A 16,173-nucleotide genomic window follows, 5' to 3' on the forward strand; every position below is an offset into this window, starting at 1 on the left:
CACAAAAATGTCCTGAACATCAGTGAGACATCACGGCTTGTATAAACCTAAGCCTCAAGCACTGTCTGAGGTATTGCAGGAAACTCACCACCAAGGTGGTACAAATACAGTACATAAAAATTGCTAAGCCGAAAAACTCCTCTTGGGGGAGGTCTCTGTTTTATCTGGACTTGCTCTGCTGGACCATAGAACTCAATATGGCGTAAAACATGAGTTGCCTTTCTGAAGTACAGACTAGAATATCGATTCTGGGGTTTCTTGTGTGACAGATTTGTTTTTTATATAAATACCCACTTCCTTGCCAAAATAAATATTGATGTGGTCCATAAGCCGTTGGTTTAACTGATAATCAGCCAATGAACACATTAACCACCCCAAAGGTACCTTGAATCTGAGAATCCATTTTAAATGGTCATCCCATTCCAACCATTAATGGATTAGCTGCCTGTGTTGCTTAGTTAGGAGGAGAAACTCAAGCTTCATCCATTTTCCTAGATGGAAGTGTTTCTCTGTAGAGAAATCAGGATCTGCAAAACAGTATCAAGACAATTGGGCTGAATATCTACTTTTTGTCACTGCAGCATCACACAAGGTTACAACTGATGACACACAGTGTCACCATGAATCCGGCACATCAACACTTTGCTGACAATCCTAAAGCATGCTTGCCTGGGAGCAAGCCCTACTGAACACAGTGGGGCTTACTTCTGAGCAAACATGCAGAGGATTGCTCTGTTGTGCTGCAATCCCATACGTATGAACCTTGGGGGCAAGCCTCACAGAACTTGGAGAATCTTACTTCTGAGCAGGCGTGTACAGGACCACACAGCTGGAAGTCCCTCTGAATCCGTGGGTCCAATCTGATCTGCAAATGCAACAATTTGCCTGTGTGTGTGTAAACCTGTATTGCTGCTGATAGTCTTTTTGTTTATGACTCGATTCTCAGAAACAAGAGTAGTATTACTCATACTGCTAAAGAATATGGAACTCTGGGCCTGTAAATTTTCATTTCCCCCCGAAAAAGAATAAGATCAGAAGTGAAGCAGGCGGGGGGGGGGCAGAGGGGCAGAGGTTCCACAATTGCTGTTCTGACAACATCTGAAAATAACCTTCATGGGAGCCAAGTGCGGTGCCTTTAAGAGACTTCTCTGCCCCCCACCTCCCGACTGGCATTTATCTGATGGCTTGGGACAGCTGCTCCTTCTCTTCTGCTTTCTATCAGTTTGACCTCTAAGGCTGGAACTGTCACTGAGGGGCTTAAAGTTTGTTTTTCAACCCATTCCGGAAACTCACAATCACATACTTTATCCTTGGATTCGCTTAAATATGGGGGTGGGTGGAAGGGGGGGGAGAGAATGCCCTGTCTTTCTCCCTGGTGAATGAAACAAATACATGATTGCTCTTGTGGTGATGGGATGGTTTGGCAGAGGAGGGAGGTGGTGGGAGGGCACATGAAGTGACGTCTTCTTTCGAGTTTATTTGCATTTCTTCAGACAGATCAATGTATGTTGGGGGGTGGGGGTGGGTCTGCCTTTCCCTGGTGCCCCAAATTAGCGTTAGCACAGAATACAATTTTGCATTTGGGAGCAGCCATGTGGTTGAACTTCCAAGGCATAGAGGGAGAGAGAGGATTTGCCTGTAACCATTTTTGAAACATCCCTGGTGCCAGGACCAAAAAGGGGACCCAATATTAGGCATGGGGGAGAAATGTGATTCGGTTCACATTCAAAAGCGAACTTAATTATGACACACACACGAAAGAAAAATGAATCAAGTACGTGTAGCTCAGAATAATATATTACAATAAGAAAACAAGGATTTATTGCAACACATGACAGAATCTGATTCCCTTGCATTATTTTGATCTGTGTTTGTGTGATACTCCATATTTCTGCTGCGGTTGTTCTTCCTTCCTTCCTTCCTTCCTTCCTTCCTTCCTTCCTTCCTTCCTTCCTTCTTCTACCTCATGTCAAATTCTTTTTTTTAAAAAACCCAACTCATTTTTTCCTGTGTTCCTGCTTTGCTGGTGCCCATATCACATGCATAGACTGCTTATTGGGTAATCCAGCACTGTACATTCATGTCCCAATCCAGGACAGACAGACAGACAGACAGACAGACACACACACACACACACACACACACACACACACACCACAGACATGCTGTACTTGGTGTGCTGTACATCTCTAGGCTGCAACAACACAGCCATAACTAAAAGTGTTTAAATCCCATTAGTTGGAGCAAGATGCATATGTGCTCAACTCTCTGGCATGAAACCCAATGTGGATTTCAAGTGCTTAATGTGCCCTGTGCATACCAGACTGGGGTGGATCCTATTCAGTGCTCTCTCTTAAAAGGTACAAAAATCTTTTATTTAGGAGTGAAGAAGGAAAACCATGCTATGATCAAAATGTGCTCAGAATAAAGGGAGCTGCAAATAAACAAACCCTATGTACTTTCTGAGAGTTAGTTCTTTGACTGGGTTTTGCACCCAACATTCAGCCAGTTTCACTGAGGGAGCTGACAGTGGTTCATAAATAGCTTTGCATACATGTCAGAGTTGCTCCCCGATCCTAGCTCACAGAGGATCACGCTAGCCAGCGATCATTAAGTAAAAGTCTTTATTGAGTTACAGTTTCCATTCTCAAGCTGCTGCGTGCAACTCTACGTCTTATGGTTAGATCGGCGAAGCTCCGTCTGAGTCTCCGCCCCGTGTGCACCAACTTAATATCCTAGCCCTGCTCCACCTTTTCCGCCTGACTGTTCTCCTCTGGGTCCCTCTGCCCCCCGGGGTCTCTTCCCTCCGGGATTCCTCTGACGCCAACCCCCCGGACCCTCCTGTCTCCTTGCGCCGGGCTTTAGGACCTGGCTCCCTCTCCGGGCTGCCTACTGCGTCACTTTCCTGTGCATTTGAACTTGGCGCGCGCGCCCAACCTTCCACTTTCCGTCTGACCGTTTCTTCGCTCCCCGATGGAGGTGTGGCCACTCCTGACTCGTGCCCTCCCTCCTGTTGTGAGCTGCCAGCGCTTGATCCCTGGCGCCCTTCCTCTTCCCTGCTCTCTGGCGGTGACGCTGGTCCCGATTTCCAACTGCTCCCCTCTGAGTCCCCTCTGGCTCTATCTTCCTGGGGTGTCCCCCTAGGCTCCCCCCTTGCCCTGGCCACTGGTGCTCCTTTCTGTGAATCTTCTGATTCACTGGAAAGACTCGGAGATCTCGGGTCGTCGTCATCACTCATCTTTTCTTCTGCCTCCTCCCCCTTGCTCTCTGTTTCCTCCCTTGCCCTTGCCTCTGCTCCTGAACCCCTGACAATACAGAAGGTTCCCCGGGTCAATTCCTTGCATATTCAATGTAAAACAGAAGTGGGGAGCCTATGGTCCTACTGAGGATGCTGGTATGGACTACAACTTCCATCATTGACCATGCTAGATTGGGCTGATGGAGACTGGAGTCCAACATGTTCCTCATCTCTGACTTTATGGTGTGGCATGCTTTGGAACAATTGATATAGGATAAAACAGAGCAACATGTCCTCTTGAGGGCCTGGGGATTCCACCCTCTTGGTTAGTGTGACATTGTTGTTCCTTAATGGCTCTTGACGTCTTTCCTTTCCTTGAACCTCTCTCTTCAGATAACCCAGCTAAAGATTGCCAGCAACCCTTTTGCAAAAGGATTCCGGGACTGTGATCCAGAAGACTGGTAAGGATGTTTTTCTTCCCTTCCTCTGCTAAGGTCCTGGTTCATCCTAGGTTTGGATTCAAACATGTCCCTGGTAAGAGAGCAAGGGAAGATGGAGCTGGAGTCCATTTGGAGCGCTACCTCAACTTCAACTTCAAGTTGGGGGTGCTGAGATTTGGGAAGCCTTATTTAGATTGTGTCTTGGAGAATTGGGTTGGTTGGTTGCTTGGCTGGCTGGCTGGCTGGATTATCCACATAACATCTTGCTGTGTGTATTCATTATTCAGAGCCCATTATTCCTTTGAAAAGTCTAAACTCTGTCCACTCTTTTCCCACATTAGGCCCAGGAATCACCGGCCCGGAGCCCTGCCTCTCATGAGTGCTTTTGCCAGATCTAGAAATCCAGTATCTTCCCCTGTGCACCAGAATGGGACCGAGAAAGGTGAGTCTTCGTCACAATGGTAGAAAACCTCCTGCATTCAGGGCAGCTGTGGCTTGTTATGGTAGATTTTAAAAACTCAACCTAAGAACAGAGAAGGTCCATAGCTCAGTAGTAGGCTGACAGCTTTGCATGCAGAAGATCCAACCAGGTAGATCTGGGAATATCCCTGGCCTGAAATCCCAATGGCCCACTGCAGGTTCATGTAGACAGTACTGAGCTAGGTGGACCAATGTTCTGATAGCAAACAGTTTCCCATGTTCCTCCTAATGTAAGAGCAGCCCCTGCTTGGATTAGCCCCCCATTTAGTTATTGCAGTGGCTAAACAGATGCACCATGGGAAGCCAGCAAGCGGGAAATGAGTACAGTAGCCTTCTCCTTGCTTTTGAATGATTCCCAGCAACCGGTATTCATAGAAGAGGCCGAGATTATCAATTGCTACTAGCCATGGCGGATATACACATCACTGCCTCCAAGTATACTAGCCACTGGGGAACAACTGCAGGAGAGGGTGAATGCCCTCATGTTCTGATTGTGGGGTTCTTGGGTGAATCTGGCTGGCTCACTGAGAAAGAAAAAAAAGACTGGACTAGACAGACCTTTAGTCTGAATGCAGCAAGGCTTTGGACAAATTCCAGTGGAGTGGTCATGATAAGATGCAATCCCAGGACATCTGGGAGAACATCCCAGGAGCCACAGAGGTTGGATGGTCATCTGTCCTGGATGCTTTAGCTCAGATTCCTGCCTTGCAGAAGGTTGGATGAGATGAACCTCAGGGTCCCGGTCAACTCTACAGTTCTATGATTCTCTATCAGGTTCTCTCTCCAGCACCATGCAAGGTTAGGCCAAGGAAATTTGTTGCCTGATGTGAAGGACAATATCAAACCCACCTCCCCAATTCCACTTTATAGACTGAAAGCTGAATCTTCAATGCAGGCAACAGGACATTGTCTACCGCAGTGTTTCCCAAACTTTTTTGGGCAACGGCACACCTGTTTACTGAAAAAAAATCTCGCGGCACACCACCATTAAAGCCCCGCCCCGTGACGTCAGCGCGCAGCGTCACGCCGGGAGGGACGCACAAAAGTGAAAGTTTATTCCCTCCCCCTTGCCGGGGAACCTCCAAGCTTTGGGGGTGGGAGGAGGCAGCAGAGCGAGGGACTGAGGGACGGCGGCAACTGAGGCGGCGGCGGCTGTTGTGGTGGTGGCGGCGATAGCGGGCGGAGGAGGGGGCGGCGGGGCTTGAGGAGCCGTCGCCGGGAGTTGCTGCTGCTGTTGTTGCTGCTGCTCCCCGGACATGCCGGCCTCCTCCTCCTCCGCTGTCTCGCGCTCCTCCCTTTTGCGCGCGCTGCCCCGCCGCTCGGCACCACCACCACGGAGCCGCCCCCGGCTCGATGCGGATCCTCGCCGCCGCCGCCTCTCACCGCCCGACTCGCCCGCCTCCCTCCCACGGCACACCAGCCAATGTCTCACGGCACAGTAGTGTGCCGCGGAACACCGGTTGGGAAACACTGGTCTACCGCAACAGAAGGCAGCACATTAACTTAGCAGATGCAGGACTTGCCATGCTTGGCACACACAACAGTGTCCTCCAACACCTCCTCACTGCTCCCTGACCCCTGGCATCTGCTCCCTGAAGCATCCACCTCACAGGAAGCTGCCTTATAATGAGCCAAACCATTGGTCCATCGAGCTCAGAATTACTACACTGCCTGGCAGTGGGTCTCTCCCAGCCCTACCTGGAGATGCCATGGATTGAGTCTGGGACAGGTCAGACTATTTGTTCATCTAGCCCTAGACTGTCTGCTCTCACTGGCAGTGGCTCTTTGAGGTTTCAGGCATAGAGATCTTTCCCATCATTTGCTACCTGAGATCCTTTTTTAACTGGGACCTTCTGCAAGCAAAGTGCCTGCTCCATCCAGGGGCGAACTAAGGCATCGTGACACCCGGGGCAGGGCATCACTACATAGGGCATATGTGCGGCGTTGCTACATATGACGCATGCGGTGTATGTAGTGCCGTAGCACATGTGCTGTACTTAGCGGTTTGCCGGTGGCACCACTCCAGCGCCATATGGATGGTGCCGGGATCCTCTGCTCACAGCTGCAGCTGCAAACGGAGGATTCTCCACATGGGCGGTGGCGCGATGGATGCTCGCGCAGCCAAGGGGTGCCTTCTTGTCACCCCCGCAGACATCTGTGTTTCAAAGAGAACGTCAGCAATGTCTAGGCAACACGATGACCATGTACATACGCAGTAGACAATCTTTATAGAATTCCTTCAAACCACAAGAAGTACAAAATGAAATCTTTAGTCTCAAAGTCTCTGAAAATCTTTCAATGAAGCGAGGTACCAGACTTTGTACGATGAGAGATTCTGGATATTGACTACTGTTTCGTAGAATTCACAGCTTGTCTTTCATCGTACAAAGCCTGGTACCTCGCTTCATTTAAAGTTTTTAAGAGACTTTGAGACTAAAGATTTCATTTTGTACTTGTTATGGTTTGAAGGAATTCTATAAAGATTGTCTATAGCGTATGCACATGGTCATTGTGTTGCCTAGACATTGCTGACCCCTGCAGACATGGCACCCGGAGCACACCGCCCTACCCCCCACTCCCATTGCGACGCCACTGGCTCCATCACTGAGCTTTGGCCCTTCCCCATATTCCCAACTGCCCACAGCAGAGGCAAATGTACCTGGAGAGGTTGGGGATTAAACCTGGGACCTTCTGCAGGCAAAGCATATGCTCTTCCTCTGAGCTGTGACCCTTCTCCCCATGGAAAAAGAGGATATCTCACTCTTCCTAATGGTAGGGCCAATAATGGGTAAATGTGGGAAGAGTCGTTCAAGCGCCGCAAGTCACTTCGTTGGAACAAGGGACGGCCGTAGTAAGAGTTAGGGATTCCACCCTCCACACGAAGCTCTAAGTGTGCGCTTGGCTTTAAGTGGTGTGATGCAAAGGAGCCTTAAATTAAATGTGATTAACAGCCAGATCCGCTGACTAGTCGAGGCACAGTGCCTGGAGATTTGCCAGTCTGGTTTATAGTCTTACAAGAAAAACATCTTGCTCACAAAAGAGAAAGCGTCTGAGTTACTAGCAGAGCTTCAGCAGGAGGAAGCTTCTACTTCTTTATTTCCCTTCTGCTGGCTGATCTGGTTATTCTTCTGGGGTTTTGCTGCTAATGCCCACGGCTGCAGAAACCACCCCAAGCACTTACTTGCTCAGGTGGCAAACTTCACAATAGGCTGTTTATCCTATTTAAGCAAGTGGGGCTCACTGCCTCTTCCTCCATCCAGTAGTTTCTATCCAGTGGCCTCAATGCGCCTGAGAAAAACAGGTTTCCACAAGCAAAACTTTCTGTATTAGGTGCACAGAATTCTTCTGCTCTGCAGGGATGAGAGACCACTATCAAAAAATGCTGGAAAGGGGAACCAGGCTCTCGAGCAGGAGGTGAATGAATCTGGATCACACCCTCCCTCCACCTGCCTTCTCGAGTCCCATTCCAAATCGTCCTCCCTCACTCCAGCCTCTGCGATTTACACTTTAAAAGCCAGCCACAGAGTTGCCAATTGCATGGAGGGCTTCGTGCATTTAGTTCGAGCCTTTGGGGAGAATGACTCAAAGACCTGCTGAATTGCAATTTAAAGAGGGAGGTCTGGGAAGGCACCCGAACACATAACCCATACTGCCCCGAGATTCTAGTGGTTGATATATTGTCCCTGTGTGCCTGAGCAAAACATTTCAGAGTTCCCTTTAAGTACAGAACTATGGAATGCCCTGCAAACAGAGACTCTGCAGGCACCTTCAAATGCCTGCAAATAACTTTTTTGCTATTCCACCTTAGACTTATGCAGACAATTAAGAGCACATCTTAATTCCATGATAGTTAGCTGGATGATAGTTGGTCTCTAATTTTAAATTTGTTGTGCATTTTCATTATACATAGATATCATCGTAAACTGCTTTGAGGTTTTCTTATGATATAATAAATAATGTCAACGATCCTATCAATTTCAGACAGAGTCCAGAGGGTGGGGTATTGTGGTTTTTTAAATATTTATATCAGGAATGATGAATACTTTAATCTGGAGCCAATTGCGACTGTGTTATTTGCACCGTGTAAGGCCTTAACAGGGCAATCCAAGGAACGGCAGTTCAGAAGTCTGGGATTTTCATTTACCTGGGGGCAAATCCCATTGAACCTGATAAAGCTTACTTCTGAGTAGGCATGTACAGGATACAGTGCAACTATCTGAATTTGGGTGGATTTGATTTTGGCTACTAATTAGTATTTTTTTAAAAAAATGTGCATAGAACAAATTTGTTGGTTTGATATTATTATTTATTAGATGCATGTAACCACCCATTGATAAATGTTCCCTGTGTAGTTGACAAACAAAATAATGTCAACAGTTTTATGTAAAGGATTAGTGCAATGCCATCATTATTTTCATAAACCCACAATGATGCCCGAAGAAACAATTGTTAATTCAAAAACTAGAATCTGAAGTTTGATTGAACCAAATCACATATTTTAACAACGTGTCATATATATTCTCGAATACAAAGCAAAAAAGTTAATATTATGTCATCAAATGACAAACACAGCGAAACCAAACCTAAACAAAATTTAACATCTAACAATATAGATATTTAACGGTAAAGTATAAACACATATTTAATTGTGAAATTGAAGGATGTTGCCCAAAGGCAGACTCTGTTCCAGTGCAGACTATACATGTATACTCCAAATAAAGCCCATTGAATTCAATGGAATGTTATCAGATAAGTATGCATAGAAGTGCATAAGCTACTCAGATTAATGGCAAGGAGACTCATGGCATGTTAAAGTCGTTATGGCATTCACTTTCATGGGCTAGAGTCCACTTCATTGGAGGCAGGTGAAAACATATGTCTGTCTGTCCGTATACATAAACACATACTGTCCTGCATCTGATATATAAAGATAAGAACATTTATTGGCATCTATTGAATTTTGGCCCCTCCAATTTTATGTCTTAAATTTGCAGACCAATCCTATGTGTGTGTACCCACAAGTAAGTCCTTCTGTGTTCAATGGGACCTACTTCCAAGTAAGTATCTACAGCTTGCAGCTGTGCAACCTGATTCTATGCATATTTTACTCAGAATTAAGTCCCATTATACTTGATGGAAGGGACGCGGATGGTGCTGTGGCCCTGCAATGGGGTGAGCTCCCGTTGCCCGGTCCCTGCTCCTGCCAACCTAGCAGTTCGAAAGCACATCAAGTGCAAGTAGATAAATAGGTACCGCTCCGGCGGGAAGGTAAACGGCGTTTCCATGCGCTGCTCTGGTTCGCCAGAAGCGGCTTAGTCATGCTGGCCACATGACCCGGTAAAACTGCCTGTGGACAAACGTTGGCTCCCTTGGCCTATAGAGCGAGATGAGCGCCGCAACCCCAGAGTCGTCCACGACTGGACCTAACGGTCAGAGGTAACTTTACCTTTACACTTAGTGGGGCTTACTCCCCAGTAAGAGTGCACAGGATTGCAGCCTTAAGGATTTTTTTCCCTTTTCTGTTTTGCCATTACTTTTCAAAAGCTGCACCAGTTTTTCCATTTACCGCTGCACCCCAGACTCTTTTGCCCCATTTCTTTAATTAGGGTAAAAGCTTCTTTGCGGCTGCCTCTGTCCTTAGATATAGGGACGCGGGTGGCGCTGTGGGTTAGACCACAGAGCCTAGGACTTGCTGATCAGAAGGTCAGCGGTTCGAATCCCTGCGATGGGGTGAGCTCCCGTTGCTCGGTCCCTGCTCCTGCCAACCTAGCAGTTCGAAAGCACGTCAAAGTGCAAGTAGATAAATAGGTACCGCTCCAGCGGGAAGGTAAACAGCGTTTCCGTGTGCTGCTCTGGTTCGCCAGAAACGGCTTAGTCATGCTGGCCCCATGACCCGGAAGCTGTATGCCGGCACCCTCGGCCAATAAAGCGAGATGAGCGCCGCAACCCCAGAGTTGGCCACGACTTACCTTTACCTGTCCTTAGATGCATTATATAAAATTGTATAGTCTATTAGCATGCACACACACTTCAGTTTTGAAATGTTCAAAAATAATTATAACGATAAACATAAATCCCAGGGAAACAACATAAACCAGAGGATAGATTATTTGTTTTACTTCCAGATTGCCTGCCTATGATGATGAAACTTAAAATTAGTTAGCGATTTGTTTTGTTTGGCTTCTCTTTAACCTCTGAGGCTTTCACTCTCCTCAACAATCACCTGAGCAGAGCATTTTCCATGCTCCTCTTCTTGTTCTTTAAACCAAAAGAGAAGGAGCAAGAAAACACAACCGCCAGTAGGTGTATTTAGCCTCTTGCAGGACCCCCCTAGCAAACCCATTAGGCACCTCTATTTGATTCCTTTTCCATTACCCAGAGTAAACAGTTGCGCAGAGAATCTTGGGGGTGGGGGCCTTTCCTCCCTCCCCCCAGCACACTCCAGGCCTATTAAAATAAAGAGAAGTCTCTATTTGTTTAGTGTTATACAATTGCAAAAATTTCAAGCGTGTGCAAACTTGTCACTCAACTCAGCTCTATTTATCACAGTCAGAATGCCTTGTCCCAGGAGCACAGATTTCTGCTGAACACAATGTTAAACACTTCATTTGAGCGGGGTGGGGGGTGGGAGCTGCTATCCCTGGCATTCCTCCTCTCCCTTCTGTTAACTTAAGATCATTGAGCTAAGAAAAAACAACAACGTACGCACACACACAAAAAAAGGGCTGTCCTTTTGTTTAAGAAACGTGGTCGCACGGAACAGAGCAGCGTCTCAGTAGGTGTAGGTGTGCAGAAGCTATTTCTAAAACTTCACGAAGAGCTTAGTAGAACATGCAAAGCAATCAATCAAAATCTCAATCTTCTCCTTTAATCATCCAGAAATAATAACTGCACTCCTTGGTTCAGAACCCTCCTCTCCCCCAAGCCTCTACAAAACAGGTGGTCACAATCTCTGGTTTAGCACTGTGTCCGAACCAGGAAGGTCCCACGGCTCCCAGTGGGAGCCCACCTGCGTTACAGGCAGAAGGCTCCAGGTAGAATTGGGAATTCCCCTGCCTGAAACCCTGGAAAGCTGCTGTCAGTCAGTGTAGACAGTACTGGGCTAGATGAACCAATTGGTGCTGCTCAGTGTGAAGTAGCTTCCCACCTTCCTTCAATAGTGGTTTGTTTTCCTCCAACAAACCATGACCAGTAGCAAACCGCTTCTGTTTGTAAAAGCGCATCTTATTCTCAATCTCTCCACCGCACCCCATTTTGCACTGGGGACAGGGCATGTCTCTGGGGTGACTTGGAGTGCTTTGAGTGTCTGGGCCCACAGCTCCAAGAAAAGGAGTGGGACCATAGGTTGGCATTGTTAGGTGCTTGCAGAGGTCCTACTGCCCAGTGAGGGGGCTGCTGCCATTCGATGTAGTCTCTCCCTGGCTGACATGGCCTGTTTATGTGTCCCCTCTAAGCAAGCGAGGAGAGATCAAAGTGGGAATATGTAGGAGACTCCTTCGCATGTAATGTCTCTTCCTTCCAAGTCAGGGGTGATGGAGGTTATGCTCCACCTTCGCAGCTGGAGGCAATGTACTTCCAAATACCAGTTGCTAGAAACCACAGGAGGCTGGGGAAAGTCTCGCTTGTGGGTTTCCGGTGAACATCTGGTTGGCCACTGCGAGAACAGGATTCTGGACTAGATGGGCCACACTGGCCTGATCCACCAGAACTGCTCTTACATTCTTAAGGATATTAAACAAATCAATGGCTGCTCACCAGGATGGCTATGTTCTACATGTGGTCAGCTTGTTCTATGTTCAGCTTGATCTGGCAGGACTCTTCTTCTGGTGTCAAAACGGCCTAGAAGCCAAAGCACCTGGGGCAGCCATATACCTTATTTTCTAATGACGTTGCTTGACAAAAGGTCAGAATTGGGTGCCTCCGCCATATTGTCCACCCTTTCTCTACCACTTGCTGGTAACCACAGGCATCTTGTGCTTGAATCCTGCTTGCTGGTTTCCCATCTGGTTGGCCACTGTGAGAACAGGACGCCAGACTGGATGGGCTGCTGGCCTGATCCAGTAGGTTATGTTCTTATCTGCAGTGGCGCATGTTTGCACTACAAAGGCTAAAACTGTATCGGTTTGAGTTACCTGGCTTCACTCTGGAGTGACGGGTCCCCTCTCTAGAGGTTAGATGGGCACCTGGAGTTTCCAAGCCCCCTGCCAGCCAACTGACTCTTGTGCTTTTCTCCCCCCCCTTCCTCTTTGGCGCCCCCTGCAGATGTGGCGGAGAGTCGTCGGGAATACGAGAGGGACGCAGCCGGCGGGACGCCACTCCACGCAGATCCTGCCCACCAGCAGCTCATGTCCCGAGTGTTGAGCCCGGCGCTCCCTGTGCCCGGTGGAGGGGGTCTGGTCCCCCTCACCAGCCCGGCAGGGAGCCGGCCCAGCCCCCCACACCACGAACTGCGGCTGGAGCCGTCCACTTCGGAGCCCCTCCACCACCACCCCTACAAGCACCCGGTCTCTGCCTACGACCATTACCTGGGGGCAAAGAGCAGGCCAGCCCCTTACCCTTTGCCCAGCATCCGGGGACACAGCTACCACCACCATCACCACCACATGAATTCGGCGGCTGCCGCTGCAGCAGCTGCCGCTGCAGCCAACATGTATTCCACCGCGGGAGCTCCCACCAGCTATGACTATGGACCAAGATAACCTTTGAGACACAAGGTCCTCTAGCTTATATGACTGGCTATCTGCATGGGTTTGAACAGCTCAGTTTTCAGAGAGCACTATCTTGTCGAAAGAACATCCCCTTGTCTCGCCTCCCCGCAAAAAAAAAACAACCCTTCCTGTTTCCATGAGGGGGTCCTTTGTCTCTTGCACACGCTTTCTACTCATCCCTTCTTTCAACGTTGGAATCGTCCTTCATGACTTGGTTTCCTTCCTCGTCCCAGAGGAGGAAATGATCAGTCTCTTGACATGCGTGATGGATGGATGGATGGATGGATGGAGGTTGGGACTTTACTCGGAGCATTTTGCACCCCCTGCCGCCCTGCTTGGAGGGCACCACCATTCTCGTCCCGTCCCGCCCCCCCCCCGACACAGTGATTGGCAGCTGCACTTTCCTTCCTTTGCTTTATAAATGAAGCCATATGTTGTTCTGTTGCCCTCGCTGCTGTCATCATCATAACCTTTTAGTGTTTATGCAGTTGTTTACCTGCTCAGAGTGCTTGCTGAGTACTACTTACAGCACTGCCACTGTGCAGGTAGGTCAGGTGATCGTGCTGACACGGCTGTGGACCTAAAGCGTGAGCATCAGAACAGCTCAGTTTTTATTTTTGCCTGAATTTTAGCTTGCCTACCTTACCGCTCTAAGGTAGGTGACAAGCTTTATCTGTCAGCTGATCTAGGTAGATGGCAGACTTCCCCAACCTGGTGTGCTCTAAGTGATTTGGACTACAACTCCCATCAGCCTTGGCACGGACAGGAGAATTAGTCCAGGACATCTGGAGGGCACTGGGGAAGGCAGGTGCAAATCCATTAGTCAGTGTAACAGTGGGGAAGGACCATGATTCAGTGCAGAAGGCACCCAGGTTGCATCTCAGACCAGAGGGCAGATTATGGGGAAAGCCTCTACCTCCGAGACCCTGGTGAGCTGCTGCTGGTCAGTCTAGACCAGGCATGGCCAAACCTGGCCCTCCAGCTGTTTTGGGACTACAATTCCCATCATCCCTGACCACTGGTCCTGTTAGCTAGGGATGATGGGAGCTGTAGTCCCAAAACAGCTGGAGGGCCGAGTTTGGCCATGCCTGGTGTAGACAATGCTGGGATACATGGGCAAATAGTTGGTCATGGCCCAGGACCTTTCTGTTGCAGGCAGAGTACTGGTGTGCAGCAGGCCTGCATGTCCTACAGGTGAGTTGAGCATCTGTGGACCTTGGGTGGAATTCAGTGTCACACTAAGATGACCGTTCCGTCAGTACAATGACTTTTGCTGGATGGAGCAACCTCCCCTCTCGTCCCTTCACATCGTGCTCTGGGGTATTCTCCCAATCCTCCCGAGCAGATTTGATTGGGGGGCGGGGCGGGCGTACAAGGGCAGGAAAGGATGGGGAAAGTCCCATTTCACTAGTGGGTCCCCAGATGTTGTTGGACTACAACTCCCATCATGCCTAGCCAGCGTGGCCAGGGATGATGGGATTTGTAGTCCAACAACATCTGGGGACCCACAGGTTGAGAACCGCTGCACTAGTGGGACTCATTGTGCTGGCTACCACTAGGGCAAAAATGTAGCTGGATCAGGGCCCTTGCAGCTGGCATGGCAGTTTTAAAGTGCTTGCTCTTCTGGCATGTGTCTGGTTTCAACACCAAGAGTGGCCTCTATTTGTCATCTGTTGCACGGGCCCTGAATGCTCATGGTACCATTTGTTGGAGACCTCAGGAGGGGAGAGCTCTCTTCTGCTCGGATCCTGCTTGGGAGTTTCCCATGGGCATCTGGTCGGACACTGTGAGAACAGAATGCATCTCAACCCATTCAACCATAGTCCCAAACCATACATAGGTTTGTATCCAGCGCTAGTCCTTGTGAGACTAAACTCGCTGAAATCAATGGGCATGGCTAGCTTGGGCCCATTGATTCCAGTGGGCCTTCTCTGATTTGGACCGGCATTGGATACAGCCCAGGGAGCCCTTGGAGTGGCACAGCTGAGACCACCAGAAGCACTTCTGTGATATGTACTCACAGGGTTTCCAGTGTATGCAAAGGTGGGTTTCTTCTGTAAGGTCCATCAGAATCATTACATAGAATCATAGAATCATAGAATCATAGAGTTGGAAGAGACCACAAGGGCCATCGAGTCCAACCCCCTGCCAAGCAGGAAACACCACCAGAGCACTCCTGACATATGGTTGTCAAGCCTCTGCTTAAAGACCTCCAAAGCAGGAGACTCCACCACACTCCTTGGCAGCAAATTCCACTGTCAAACAGCTCTTACTGTCAGGAAGTTCTTCCTAATGTTTAGGTGGAATCTTCTTTCTTGTAGTTTGGATCCATTGCTCCGTGTCCGCTTCTCTGGAGCAGCAGAAAACAACCTTTCTCCCTCCTCTATGTGACATCCTTTTATATATTTGAGCATGGCTATCATATCACCCCTTAACCTCCTCTTCTCCAGGCTAAACATGCCCAGCTCCCTTAGCCGTTCCTCATAAGGCATCGTTTCCAGGCCTTTGACCATTTTGGTTGCCCTCCTCTGGACACGTTCCAGTTTGTCAGTGTCCTTCTTGAATTGTGATGCCTACGCAAAAGGGGTGCTATGTTGAGAAAGACTTTCAGAACTGCAGCTATTTTTGAATTATGTACACAGTGTTTTTGCCAGGCTTAGGGCACTGCTGAGACTGATGATTATGCATCAAGGTGGTGTGAAATTGCAGTAGATACTGGTTCTGATTTTGTCCGCGTGGGAGTATCCTTAGAAGTTGTCTGCAGTTTAAGGTTTTTGGCTCAGTGGCAGAGCATCTGTCTTTGCATAGAAAAGGTCCTCGGCATCTCCAAGTAAAGCTGGGTACGTCCTCTGCTTGAAACCTCAGAGAGCCCCTGCCAGTCAGTGTAGACAATACTAAGCTAGATGGACCTGATGACTCAGTATAAGGAAGCTTGTTTTGTTTGTTTAGTTGTTTAGTCATGTCAGACTCTTTGTGACCCCATGGACCAGAGCACGCCAGGCACTCCTGTCTTCCACTGCCTCCCGCAGTTTGGTCAAACTCATGCTGGTAGCTTCAATAACACTGTCCCACCATCTCGTCCTCTGCGGTCCCCTTCTCCTTGTGCCCTCCATCTTTCCCAACATCAGGGTCTTTTCCAGGGAGTCTTCTCTTCTCATGAGGTGGCCAAAGTACTGGAGCCTCAGCTTCACGATCTGTCCTTCCAGTGTGGTGTAGTGGTTAAAAGCGGTAGTCTTGTAATCTGGGGAACCGGGTTCGTGTCTCCGCTCCTCCACATGCAGCTGCTGGCTGACCTTGGGCCAGTCAC

At 48.7% G+C, this 16,173-nt stretch overlaps 1 protein-coding gene across 3 annotated transcripts in view; it reads left to right on the forward strand.

Moving 5' to 3' along the window:
- Window positions 1-13,310, forward strand: part of TBX1 (T-box transcription factor 1) — a 49,741-nt gene extending 36,431 nt beyond the window's left edge. For 2 of the 3 annotated variants that reach the window (XM_083479045.1, XM_083479043.1), the window contains 4 exons: window positions 3,632-3,699; window positions 4,020-4,120; window positions 9,153-9,215; window positions 12,421-13,310. In XM_083479045.1, the coding sequence (XP_083335171.1) occupies window positions 3,632-3,699; window positions 4,020-4,120; window positions 9,153-9,215; window positions 12,421-12,857 (669 nt within the window). In that variant the 3' untranslated portion in view covers window positions 12,858-13,310. The remainder of the gene's footprint in view (window positions 1-3,631; window positions 3,700-4,019; window positions 4,121-9,152; window positions 9,216-12,420) is intronic. The other variant, XM_083479044.1, reaches the window with a different exon arrangement.
- Window positions 13,311-16,173: the final 2,863 nt, after the last annotated feature.

The sequence above is a fragment of the Podarcis liolepis genome (assembly GCF_965112155.1).
Source record: "Podarcis liolepis genome assembly, chromosome: 15".
Taxonomy (NCBI): Eukaryota; Metazoa; Chordata; class Lepidosauria; order Squamata; family Lacertidae; genus Podarcis; species Podarcis liolepis.